This window comes from Boleophthalmus pectinirostris, unplaced genomic scaffold (assembly GCF_026225935.1).
Source record: "Boleophthalmus pectinirostris isolate CB_2022bp ecotype Guang Dong unplaced genomic scaffold, ASM2622593v1 HiC_scaffold_19, whole genome shotgun sequence".
Classification (NCBI taxonomy): Eukaryota; Metazoa; Chordata; class Actinopteri; order Gobiiformes; family Gobiidae; genus Boleophthalmus; species Boleophthalmus pectinirostris.
The window spans coordinates 28,764,904-28,779,172 of NW_026571140.1; the positions used below are offsets into that span (position 1 = coordinate 28,764,904).

General features: G+C 38.2%; 1 protein-coding gene across 1 annotated transcript in view; it reads left to right on the top strand.

Annotated features, from left to right (window-relative positions):
- LOC110173036 (protein diaphanous homolog 3) overlaps positions 1-14,269 on the top strand; it is a 161,459-nt gene that overhangs the window by 89,448 nt on the left and 57,742 nt on the right. Inside the window, exons 28-29 of the mRNA XM_055154823.1 lie at positions 7,530-7,625; positions 8,464-8,526. Of these exons, the coding sequence (XP_055010798.1) occupies positions 7,530-7,625; positions 8,464-8,526 (159 nt within the window). The remainder of the gene's footprint in view (positions 1-7,529; positions 7,626-8,463; positions 8,527-14,269) is intronic.

Sequence of the window (14,269 nt, forward strand, 5' to 3'; positions counted from 1 at the left end):
TTTTTCCTCCTCCTCGAGCTGTGCCTGGATTGTGTATGACAAATCTGTTGCATTAACTCCCAGGGTAGGCCGAGAGTGTGAATGTTTGTGGAGCGACAAATTACACATCAGAGCTTTATTTAACATTCCCTACATGGCTACAAGCGATGAACTATTAAGACGTCAAATAAAAGAACCGCCAGATCTGCAGCGCCACATGCACAAATGTAAAACCACAGATGGGTCATCTGAGGGAGACAAATGAAACCTATACTTTACTGTTCTCAATGAGATATTTTTTGAAAAATGTATTTTTTGCTCAGAATAATTTTTGAGTCGACAAGTAATGTTTTTTGTGAATGCATTTGTTGTGGTTGAAGTTCAGCTATATTCTTTCATTTCAGTGTACACATTTCTCGGTTATTTCAATGTGCATGCCAGAGAAATACAAATCTCCATCTGGCCTTTACTAAAAACTACAGAAATGTATCTAAAGTAATTCCAGCAACACTACATGAAGCCATAAGTAATTGGAGACATGTTAAGAGTCCTGATCCTGTGGAGTAATTTATAAAACTACATTGTCTTCAATATTAAACATCACCAAGAGCTACAGATTCATTTACTTGCTTAGTTAAGTTCTTTACTATCCATTACATGCTAAAATACAGCAGTAAATCTCCATTTGATATGTTCCACATGTTATCCAATTAGAAGCAATTGCAGACTTTTTCTGAGGTGTTCATTAAGCCATTAAATGTGCCAATTATCAGATTTTTATGCTAGCCGTGTAGCAGTGTGGGCTGATCATTGCTGACATACAAGATTGTTTATTAGCAAGCCTCACAACTACTCGTCAGCAGCTGTACGTCTTTATTTTCCCTCCTGTGAATTGCCTGTCCACTTGCTGCTGCAATTGCCACAAGAACAGAGGCTATTCAATAGAGAAAGGACTCTGACTCGGCCTCATTGCACCATTTGCTTTCTAAGTGACCAGGGGAACACAGTGGTCATCCGGGCCTGCATTGTGTCCAGGCATGTAATTTAGTCTCCTTGGCTTTTTCATCCTGGCCCAATTGACCCTGTTTCTTGCATTGCACTGGCACAATCCTGCTGCTTCACACTCCTACAACTGCCCGGGTCATTGTCCTGATGATAAGTGCCACATCCTGTTGAGTGAAGAGGCTGGGGACATTAGGCTGGCTCTGAATAGAAGGGGAGACATTGACTCAGAGACAACCTACGTGGCCAGACAATGGAAAATGCCAGTTTGAACAAGCTTTGATTAAATAGATGGTGATTGAAGTCTCGCTGCAGACAGGGGATAACTATAGTTGTTTCCCTCGAGGTGGCTTCTCAGTGCGCCTTCTTGATTCAACTCCTTAAACTGATTCTTTGGTGTCTCAGAGCAAACAGATATCTGCTTACTGCCTTTGTTTTTCCCATGCTGATCTTAAGTGCCTTTCTGTTGCTAATCGTTTTGGAAAAGTTAAATATTAGTTGGCACCAAATCCATTTCCTCCATTATTGTTATATATTATTAGTATCTGTTTTCTTAGTAACAGAGCATTAATTTGTTGCATTGTATTTTTAAGCTAATCATTCAGTTGATATTTTCAGAACCATGGACAGCAACAATTTCAGCATTCACTCCAGGCTTCAAAGCATCTACTTATTTTCAGAAGTGAATCTTATCAGATGGGTACAGTCACACTATTATTATTTTACAATCCTCAGATCCTTGAAAATTACTAATTTTTTATTGCTTTCTCTAACAAACCTTAATCTGATTTGGATTTGAGTTGTGATAATTGTAGCAGTGTTCAGCCAGCCCTTGTAAATCTACCCGGTATCCAATCCTAAGGAGGATTGTTCTTTGTTATAATAATATATACCACCAGTGGGGCTCATACCAAAAATTGATGACAAATATCCCATGATTATTTGATACACAGGAGCCAGTCACTTAACATACATCTGCCATCTGGTAAAATCAAACATCTCCAAAATGTGTTGTCTTTTATCTTTTGCTTACATTGTCATAATGTGGTCTGTTTCACATCCTTTTAGCAAAATAATAATTTAAATCCCATATTTAACTATTTTCTGATCTATGTTATAATATTGTTTCTTCATTTAAAACATACCTGGAGTTGTGCTTTGTTTCATTTGCACATGTTTAATACACAAATCCTGTATATTTAGGCTGAATTCTTCCTTCAGAAAACGCTCTGTTCCATCTTGTGATGTTATGTGGTAATACAGGAAGTGCCCCACTGTCTTTTTAATCTCTCTGCACCTTCACTAGAATAATTCAGATGATTTCAGCCCTAGAATTGCAAATTTCTAATAAGCAAAAGGTAAAAGGTAGCTGTTAACTTGAAAACTACCGCTTCATGACATCACATGGTAGAACAGAGCATTTTGAGCTTTGGAAATGTAGACAGACTAATAAACCAGGATTACCAAAACATGTGTGAATGAAACAAAACACAACTCCAGATATGTATTTGATGAGGTAACCGCATTATAACATGGCTAAAAGCTCATAAGAATCCATTGTGTGTAATATAGAACCTTTAAATAGCCTTTGTTCTTATGTTCTTTCTTCTTTCTCTTGTTGCCCATTGTCTCTTTCTTACACAGAAAAAGCCAGGGATATAAATATGAATTCACATACTTCCACATTCTTGAAATAGACATGGGGCTTGCTTTGTGAGTTTTGTTTTTTGGGCAGAATAACATAGCTTTGCAACTGCACACCTGTCACAAGAGCTCTGGTCCCAGCTCAGTGGAAATGGCAGGCGAATTGTGCACATCAAAGCACCAATCAGTACCTTTCTAGTGCCAGCGCTGGTCCCCCACTCCTCACTGTCCTATTCCTTTTTACCAGCCTTTTTTGTTCACACGCCACATCCTCTTCTGCACAACCTTAACGTGAGCTGAATGACTGCCTTAAAACCATTTCACAGTTAGTAGCTTGACTAATACTACTCCGCCATGTGTTCTGCCTCCATTACCATCTATGTGACATGTCTGTGATCTCCCTATAAGTTGTCGGAGTGATTTTTTTGTGTTGGCCTGTTGCAAACGTGCCTACAAAATGTACAAAGATTCTTTCATTTGTGTCCTGTCTTTATCACTTGTGACTGATGTGTACAACTGGACTGTTTGGATGCACATATAGGGAAAAAGATCTAGGGAGGGAAGCCAAAACATACTCCTAGAATATAATGTTTTAATATAAAAGGGTGTCAAACTGAGCACTATATTTGAAGGCAGACATGACTTTTAATGATTTGATCTATGTTATAATGTTGTTTCCTTATGTGTGTTTCCCAAAAACATACCTGGATTAGTTTTTTGTTTCATTGACACATGTTTAAAATCATGAATATTTAGTTCTTCTCTCAAACAGAAAACACTCTACTGAACTAAAGGAGAAAGGTAGCTGTTAACTTGAAAACTACCTCTACATGACATAACAAGATAGACAGACTAATAATAAAGGATTACGCGAACATATGAATGAAAAAAAAAACACAGCTCCAGCTCTATTTTTGAGGAGGTAATAACTTTATAACATATCTAAAAGCTCATAAGTCTTTTTTTTTTCATCATATGGGAACTTTAAGCAGTCCCCTTATTTACTTCAGAAATCAGAAATAAAAACGTCAGTTGCAAAGTTGTATCTTTTGGCATTACACAGGACAATTAGTATGGCATTATGTCAGATTTACATTATCTGTGAAATATTGGTGTATATGTTTATGAAATTTGCATTCTAGTAGGGAGGCACCTTGTCTATGTAGCTTGTGACTGATGTGCAAATTTCTACTGTTTTGGCTCACATACATTCCTGAGGTGGTTTGAAATGTTGGGGGTGTTTTGTTTTTGTTTTTTTTTCCATGCTTTCTCAAAGTTCTTGTTGGTTTCCGTCAAACACAATAGCATGTGTGAAGGCATACACACAGATTGATCTCTATTCTGGGCACTATCTGTATTTTTGTATGTGTGTGTTGTTTGAGGGAGTGTAAAGCCCTCCATTCTGTGATGAATTGCCATGGCGCTGATGACAAATTTGGACGTCAGGAATCGCTGGTTTGCCTCAGAAATTTGTGCTGCCTTTCCGCTCGGCGTAATGATGAAGAACTAGGCACATATCAGCCAGAGGAGAGGATTGCAGCTGTTGAGAATGAGAATCATAGCCAAAGCACACGACAGAGCATCATGGCGAGAACAGGAAGTGGGCCATGGTATATACCCACTCTTTGTAGTAGTCGCATGTTGGCTTGAGGTGTTGGAGCAACCATTCCCTTCTACACAAGGGATCCAGTGGCCCCAATATAGCAGCTTCAGTGGGGTAAGAGGGGGTGGAAGCAAAGACCACAAACTGTACTAGAACAAGTTACAAATCAGGAAAAGCTTGCTGAACAAACTTTCCAAGTAGATATCCTAATAATGACTGGAAATAGATTTGAGAGACAAGTTATCTGTCTCCAAATTCAGTACCATATGATGAAACTAATATGCAGCGCTCTCATTTTCAGCACATAATATTTTCACTATGGATTTTAGTCTTTCCCATAGACTTTGTTAAGATTATGGTGTCACAAATTATTTTTATTTGAATTATTCATTTAATCTCAATTCAGTTTCCGGAGTATGAATGTCACTGCCTATCTCTATCTCTATATTTAAGTGATTTTTGACCAATGGTGTCTCTTTTATAAGTTTATGATGAACAAAGTCAAAAAAATGCATGCCAGTATACAGTGGCGAACAACTTTAGATTATGGGGGCCACCATAGTCTCTGAAACACTGATTTTACGTCCGACAAAGACGAAAATCTCATAGCATCAATACCTGCTCAAAACAATTCTCTTGTTTAGGTAATTGTTTTAGTATCAACAGCCCTACTCTATATTGATTACATGCAAACTTAACATTGATTTTTACATCAAATACACTTGTTGAAATAAAAATAAAAAAGCTTTTAACAGGCAAAATGCATAAGTTTGTTACACTGTATGGCATAGCAAATAAACTCAAATAATAAATGATTGATGTTAGTTGAGGGTTTAAAGTTTAAGAATGTTGTCAAATATAACATTAGCTCCCTTGAATGCCTACAAATAATTATTGCTTTGTGTAAGAGGACATGGGAAAAAAAATAAGATTGCAAGATTTAAATTACATTCTTTTTTTAACCCATTTCAGTAAAAATAAATAATTTGTCAAACTTGATCAGAACTAAACACATTACCAAACATCTCAATTATTTTTAAACCCTGGAGCATACAGCTTTATGGTATACAGTACAACTGTGTTTTTTGGTATACTTGACATCACAACACAATGCATATACACAAACAAAATTGAATTTCAATCATAAAGAAATGAAATACCAGATGTAACCTCTGTGTTAGATGACACCTCCATTACGTTGGCACCACAATAGCTGCATTGTAAGAAAGCGCTGCTCACTTTTGCATGAGAAATACACAGAGCCAAACTTTTTTATTGACAAAGCGCCTTGTCAGGGAGCATTCTTTTATACCTGCTATCTATTTTGCTGCACATGCACTGGAGGCTGTTTTCACTGAGAATTACCAGCCCAGTCCATCACTCTGCCTCAGGTGTCGAGCTTGAGTTTTCCACTGTACCAACACAGGCCATGATTTACATGTCATATCTGCAAAGCGCTCCCCCTCCACAGCTCTATTACATTGGTCTCCTACAGCAAACCAAGCAAACCATATTTTTGTCAGAAGGTGTCCACGTTAAACACATTGAAAACTCCAGGATATCAGCGAACTTCTGTTTACGTGACCTGACAATATAAAAATTCTTCAAAGTTAGCATTAGGGCTGCACGATACAAGAAACAATTTGATAGTTTCGAAATATATTGACTTTAAAGTAACAGTGTTAGTGTTTTGCCTAGAAAAGGGGGCAAATAACATAAGATTACTCTTCTTTTTGCTCCTTTTCATTCATTTCTTGTTTTATTAGCGTTATGACACTATATATATATATATATATTTAATGAAATAAATAATAAATAAAAATGCCATAAATGTTTAGTATAGTGATAAAAAATATTGCTTTTTGCTATGTTGGTATATTTTTGACGTATTTTGTGCAGCTTTACTCAACATAGTGAATTAACACAGCATTGTCATTGACTTCATTGTGTTATTTAAGAGCTGACTCAAAGTGCATTTCTCCACTGAAATCAATATAGTTCCATCTTATCTGAGCTTGTCATATGATCTATTGCAAGTACAGAGACAGTACAGAGGAGTTTTTCCAGTTGATATTAGTGCCTGTAATGGACCTTTGAGCTTTTATACTGTATATTGTTGCTTGATATATATGTTTTCTGCAACTGTGATAGTAGAAGAAGCTATGTTTAGGAAAACAGGCATTACTAATATCTCAAGGCCAATGGCTCATGATATTTTTAATACAGTGGAATGATGAAACCCTGGATATGACAAGTCCTCCATCTTAGACAATACTAGGGATGCACTGATAAGATACTGGCATCTGATATCGGTGCCAATACAGAACATTTTGCTGGCTTGGATATTGACTTTCAAAGAACAGTTCAGTCGATATTAAGTTGATGTAATAACTTACTGGTCATAAGTCAGGTAGTTAAAGAATTGTTACTTAAAGAATAACAGCAACATTTGCTCAGTTTTGTCTTAGCTTATTTTAGTACAATGCTCAGTTGGTAGAGCATTCACCCACTGATCTGAAGGTCGGCGGTTCGAATCCAGCTCTCAACATAAACATCACAGGTTTAGCAGTCAGATCCACTGACCCACAGGTTGGCTGGTGTGATTCCAGCTCCCACAGATGAATGCTGCCGTTGTGTCCTTGGGCAAGACACTTAACCCACCTTGCCCCTAGTGTCTGCGTACACTGGTGTGTGAATGGGTGGTTCCTTGTTGTAACGCGCTTTGAGTGCCTTGAAGGTGGAAAGGCGCTATAGAAAAATGTGACCATTTACCATTTTACCATTTAGTTTAAAGTAAATAAAAGCTGTTTTCAGATTTTGCATTGGTGTCGGGTGATATCGGGTATCGGTAGATGTTTAAAGCTATAGTTTTTGAATCGGCATTGAACTTAGAAAGTTGGATTGGTGCATCGCTAGACAGTACCCATTTATTTGTTAATTTCCCATCACACAAACACTTCTGCAATTCAAATCATAGTCTGGAAAGGAAAGAGATGATGATAATTTAAGTCTATAATGTGTAACTACAAAATTACATATAAGCTTCAAGGCAACCTGTGAAGTCTGTGTTATTGTAGCAGACTGAAATGATATCGTGGCTTTAAACACATTTTCTTTCACAGTACCCCCACTGAGTTATTGTTATCCAAAGTTATGCCTTCAGGTTTTATATCATTGCAGGTGTTTCTGGGGTTTTCACTTGTTGCGATGCCTTACCTGCACCATCTTATCTGATTTTCTGTTTTACTCTTCTCCTTTTTTGTTCTAACCCTCTCATTATTTTTCTCACTGGGTTTTGCAGAGAACGATGAGACAGGAGTGATGGATAGTTTGCTGGAAGCCCTACAGTCTGGAGCTGCATTCAGAGACCGCAGGAAGCGAGCGCCGCGACCCAGAGGTGAAGCTCACGTCTTCTACCTACTTTCAAACACAACTCTGTAAAGGTTATACACACACACAATCCATTTTAGGGCTGGTTGGTCAGAAGAAAGACTCAGATATCCATTATTTAAAAAAGAAAATATGCCTTATAACAAATGTTTCACGTTTTAATGAAGATTTTGATGTAAGGCATTACAAGGCCATTGACAATAAACACATGGTATTCATCAAGGCAAGGCCTAGATGAATGATTTCTGTAGCACAATTTGTACGCAATGTAATTCAAGGTGCTTTACAGAATGAGAAAGACATTAAAGTCACAATACAAACAAATGAAAACATAAATAATCATTATAAAATTAACAAGTGAAGAGAAATTAGAAAGAGAAATTAAAAGAGAAGAGTATCGAATAAAAACCTTTATCTCTATACTTGGTAGCAGCCATTTTTTTGCTCCTAGTTTTATGTTAGAATAGAAGTATGAATTATGTTAAAGAAGTGGAGCTAGTTTGGTAAGTATCAATATTGCTATCCTCCCCAGTACTGCATCCCGTTTGGAACCTTCTTACAGCTATTTATATTGTGCCTGTTCATTTCTAATACTGCCAGTGTCAATTTTAAAGATGCAACGTGTAACCCGCAAACTTCTCTTCAGAAAAGTTACACAGAGCACCTTTAAATATTTGTATTTAAAACAAAATCAATGTCATTTTTAAATACAACACTGTCAGCTTGAGGTTGCCTTAGAGGGGCAAGCACAGTATGTACTTTACCAACACTTGAGCCTGCACCTTCTCTGGATTTCTGTTATGTTTCCATTACTCTAGTCGTAAATGGGAATTGTTTCTCTGCAGAAAACCAGCAGATGACCATCAGTCCTGGCTCTTTCAGGCAGGTCCTCAGACCTGTTATCTACGGTAAAGACAACCATTTAAAAGCACATAAAGCGTGCGCGCATGTTGGCCTCTCTTGTCTTTCTCTTCTACTGAAACTTGTCTTAATAGTTCTGTAGTGTAATGCATATACCATGTGGCATTTCATAGCTTTTCTTTGTGCTCCTTTTTGTTCTCTATGTCCTTGTTTGTACTCTTTCAAAGTGCAAAAGGCTGCAGCTAAAGCAGTTTGAGGTGCAGACCTTGAAAAGTCTTTTTTTTTTTTTTTTTTTTCCCAAAAGTGTAGGTTCCATATTTATTGTGGCTTCTTTTAAGCACCTTTTATAAAACATTAACTGAAATGATATCGATCGTTTTAAAGTATGGTAAATTATTTGCATGTTTCCATGGCTTTAATGTTGTTTAATGTTTTTAAAAGGGTTAATAAGGAACACATGAACCAGTGTCATTCCTACATATTGTGAACTCCAAGCTATAAACAGTGTGAGTAGTACGTTTACTGCATATTCCCTTGTGCTATTCATTATTATAAGCATATGTTGTTAACAAATTGTTTAACAGTAGTTTGATAAACAGCCATTTCTTGCCTTGTCAAATGTTTTCTTCAATCACCACTGAGGGACTTAAAAAATTACACTGTAACCCTATTACCTCTTATTACTTGTAATTGCAATCCCAGTGGGCCGGGTGCAGGCACACAAGAATAAAATTATTCACGCTCAATCCACCCACATCATTGATGGCAATGATAAAGGGCCTTGCTCTGTTGTTCTGCTACAACTTATCTGAAATTAGATTGAAAAAGGGCGAGGGGGAGGGAGATATACAGGGTGGGAGGAAAGAGACTGATCGAGGTGGCTGTAACATCAGAAATGGAAAGAAATGATGTGAGGAAGAAAGATCGCTTGAGCTGCAGACAGTGAGACTCTGATAATCTGAGAGCTGAAGGCCTGTGACGCTGTGAGCAACCATTACTGTGTTATGATGAACCTACCTTTGGGTGCGAAACACAAAAACACTTTGTGATGAATGATGGGAGATAAATTAGGATGGAAGTGAACTAAACCTGCAGAGAGGAAACGGCAAGAAAATGTTCAAATCAGTGGCATTATACTCAGAAATATACTGGTACCTGATACTGGTATCCACAAGTGAGCATCGCTTCAGGCTGTTGGTTAAGAATTAGGCCAATCATCAAGTGGCACTAAAAAGATTACGTAGTGGACCCTGTGCAGTTAATTTCAGTTTATTTTAGGGCGTGTGGAGGGTCCGCCGCCACTTGTGTCCATGGAGATGTTATTTCTTTGTCTGAAATGTTCCGTGATATGACATTAAGCATAGCTATCTAGCATGTATTCATTACACAAGTTTCTTTTGCTCAAGAATCATTCTTTCTATAGGGGTGTAGGGGTTACTCTCCATAGATCTAAACTGCTATGTACTGCAGTGCTATGACCTGCTTGTCTACTTTGTGGTAGGTAGACTTAATCTATACTGTCAAACATTCTAGACAAAGCAAGACCTCAGGCGGCAGACCCTCCACCAGAAATGTTACACAATGCACGTTTTCAAGTCCTCAAACTTGTCATGCACTGCAGCATAGAAGTTGAAGCCAGATGGTGCAACTCAAAAACTGTGATTTGCATATTGACTAAACTTAAATAGTCTATAGGCTTGGGACTGACACTTTTGCTAGTGAAGGCTTGTGACTTGAGTAGGAAAATGTCTAGTTTTCATTTGCTATAAGTTTTGTTAACTGTATAGAACTTTTGCCATTTTAATTTTGCACCAATGGCAGTGACTGTATGGTGTATTTTAAAAGCCCTCAGTTTGGCTTTGAGTTATGTATACATTCATATAACACAAGGGATATATTTTCAAAAGTAAAAGAGGAATAATTTCATTTTCTCTAGCTCATCCTTGCTGGGGATATGCACCTCTCAGCTTTGCCTTGGAGAGCACCCAGACCTGTATTGTTTAAACAGGGGATTAAAGTAAAATGAAAACGCGGTTAAGGAGCAGCTTCTTTCTGTTGTCTCAAACAGCCCTCGCAGTGTGGTACATGAAAAAGGTGCTTGGAGCTCTCTGGCACCGCCGCCCCCTGCTGGCAGCTTTAAACGTGGCCTTGTTGATGAACGCGGCTCGCGGCTTTACCCTGTCACTGCCAGCCTCCCAGTGCAAACACAGCTAATTACTTTTCTCTGCCCAGCACCAGCTCAGCCCGCTCGGCGCCCATTCATCTTAATTTCCCCCTCTCTGCCATCTGCCTCCTAAATAACACTCCTCCTCATTTCCCTACCAGCCCATATCTCCGCTGTCTCCCTCTATACTCTTATGGCTTGACAATGGCCCTCCCCAAACATAATTGCTTGTTATTGGTGTGGAGTTTCTCTCCACTTCTTCTGGCTCACCCTTTTTTCGCCCATTTCCCTTCTCCCCTTCCGCCTCACTGGAGACTCGAGCCTAAATTGCTCACTGCTTAAGTGAGAAACGTGGAAATTTATAAATTTAAAGTTCATTTACGCCATAAATGAAGTGATGCTGCTCAATTTTGCTGTATTTGTTTACCAAAGATGAACGGAAACTTTTAATTAAGACACAAAGACCTCTTTCATTTCAGTCCAACTGTTCAGTCGCCTCAGCAACTCTTGTCCTTTCTCAAATCCTTTAGGCGTGAAACAAGAAATGCTCAATGATTTCTGTGCTTTGGGTAATTAAAAAGTCATATCAAAAGTCCATGTACGCTTTCTGGTCATCGTAAACCTGAATGGACCATGTTTCATCAGCAAGTGCACTCATTTGATTTAATTCAAGAGAACACATTACAAAGATGCCATTAAAGGTTTCTTTTCTGGTGGAGGCTCTGTCAGATGCTTTTCTCCCTGGAGATGTTATTACTTTGTCTGGAATGTTTCACAGTATGGCATTAAATGGTTCTACCTTCAGGGAGCCCAAACCAGACCAGGTTACAGGTCAGATCTGTGGAGAGGCAACCCAACTCAGATTCAGAATGCCTGTTTTTTGAGCTATAATACCACCTATAATTGAATAAATGTAAGGTAGAGCTGTTTAATGTCATACTGTGGAACATTCCATGGAAAGTAGTTATGTGTTTCATAGTGCTTCAAAGTGCACCTTTAAAATACAAATAATATCCTAAGTAAAATTATTAATTAATAATTCATTGTATTCATTCATTTTGCTTTCTTGACACTAAAGAACACCTTACAATATACCAGATATGTATTACATAAAAAGAACATGATGACAGTGAATACACACATTTGAAATTTGGGGGTTTGGGGCAGAGGGACTAAGAGTGCATAGCTCATACCTCTGTGTAATGAGATCACTGCAGCTATGCTTCACTTCACCATTTGTGTTGTAACACTGTGTTAACATCACCCAAAGTGTCCGGAATTTGGCTACAGTTCGTGTGTTGTCTTTAGGCTCACTCACATCAGGGGCACTTAAACAGCTGTTTTTACTTCCACACCAGCTGACTATCTTTCCCTTTCCTACTGTTTTAAATACTCTTCAATAATTGATCTCAGGGGTGTTGCTTTGCTCCAGCCGTGCAGCAAAAAGAACTACTACTCAACAGCTGCTCCACGAGACATTGTAATTAGTGGCAAAAGGGAGATTTGAATGGTCAGTCACAACTTTGCGTGGTGCTGTCATTAAGCTCTTGCGCTGGGGGAAGCTGGAGTGGTTGTGTCATTGTTGTCAGCGGAGAGAAAGAGATGGCCAATAGCTGGTGCTCCCCCTGGTAGGCTTTGATATGACTGGAGTACTGTGATTACTGCTGCAGAGCTTCATAGACTTGATGAGTATGATTATCGTGCTGTGAGAAATGGAATTAAAAGTGTCTTGTGGTCGGCGGCGTGCAAAGAGATCCACGATTCCCCCTTCCTGATATTTTTTTTTTCAAACTTTTCTTTTTCTACTAAAGTTAGTCCCCATGCTGCTGCTACTCTCGAACATTGTTGGCAACTTTGACTGATAGGGCCACATTGTAATATTTTTTTACACAGCGGGTACTTGAGGTTTTTATTATTTTAACCAAATGGATTACAATAGCTCTCCAACTTAATAATTTTCTAAGTTAGTGGACTGGCTGCATTTCCATCTCAAAAAGACAGAAAAATCAAATATACGTATGTCCTTAATTCACCTTTTTTTAAATTTATTTACCATTGGCTCGATTAGCACAACTGTCGGTCTGACTTTTGACCTGTGTCAGAACCTTAATGGTCCAGAGATTTCTGTCACTGTACAAAAATACAGAAGAATTATGGATGAAAACAAATTATTAATAATAATGAAGTGTATGTATATAGAGCTTTTTAAAACAAACACTGCATAAAGAATACAATTAAAAAGAGTACATTAAAAAGGTAATTGCACAAAATCTATTAAACTCTTAAAACTATTTTGAAATTAGACAATTACTTAGACTTACCTAGACACAGGCTTTGATTCACAAGGGAAATTATCTGAACACATCACAGTATATTATAATAAAAAAGCAATAATATAAAACGGTATAAAGATAATGTGTTATTATTAGTTTTAAATTGATGTAAAACGCTGCCAATGCATACCAAAACGAACTGGATACAACATGTACAGCATATTACAGGCATCATGCTCCTGCCTTGTTCCTCTCGTTCCATTTTTCCTCCAGCTTCCCCAAATTGGCGCGGCACACTTTAACATGGGCCAGCAGGTACGGTGTTTAGCTAGGTTTGCCATTTCCCAGAGCACATCCACTGCCAGTACATAGTCTCACCCTCAGACTCAAGAGGATGGAGGTATAAGCGGGCTTTGTGGCGCCTGTCGCCCAGGTTTGGATAAGGCTGTAGGGCTCTGTGGCTCCTCAACACTTTAAATTGGATTGGGCTGCACAGAATGATGGATCGATGGTGGTTAGCCACACAGGTGTAAGAGACTTATTGAATCTATAAAGCGGCCATCGCTTTTTAACTGTGTGCTTCTGGAAACATCTCTCCAAGGCACTGTCTGGTCATTTCACCAGACTTTATTTGTTGGTATATGTTGTATTACTGGAATGCTATAAAAAGGAGGTTAGGGCTATATATGTCTTGCAAGTCGACACAAACTACTTTGCAGTGTTTTCTTTTGTCAGCTATCATTTTTACTCGTCTAATCTATCTATTGGTAGCATTTCTGGTTTATTCAACTCTTGACAACGCATGCTTGAAACTCAAATGCAGTTCAAGTTAACTGCTGTTCAGAGGCCCATACTTAATTCACTAATCGGTTAAATTAGCCTGTGCAGATTGGTTAATGGGTCAAAACCAGACTAATAAGGCTGTAGACCTTAAACATGCAGTACTTTGTGAGACTAACCACAGCTAAACCCCATCAAATATTAATACTGTGCTTATATTGCCTTATTGTAAATCCTAATGGACAATATATTTTCTCATTGTTCACCATAAAAAAATTTTTTGTGTTGTTTTATGATCAATTGTCATAAAATTGTCCTGCTCTGTTTCCGGTCTGCAGCTAGCTCCCTGACCGGTAGCAACAGTCTGTAAATGTATATTGCTGAGTGTCCATGTGGGCTGTAATGTGCTTGTCCTGAAACCACCCATTAAGAGAATCACCTATGATCTATGAGGAAGTGGATGCCTCTGTCTTTAGAAGCTATTACCGCCAAAGTCTTTAGTGACACTCAACCTTACAATTATCATGTGTGGGTTACAGCTCTGAACTAGCACTTAGACACTGATATGAAGGT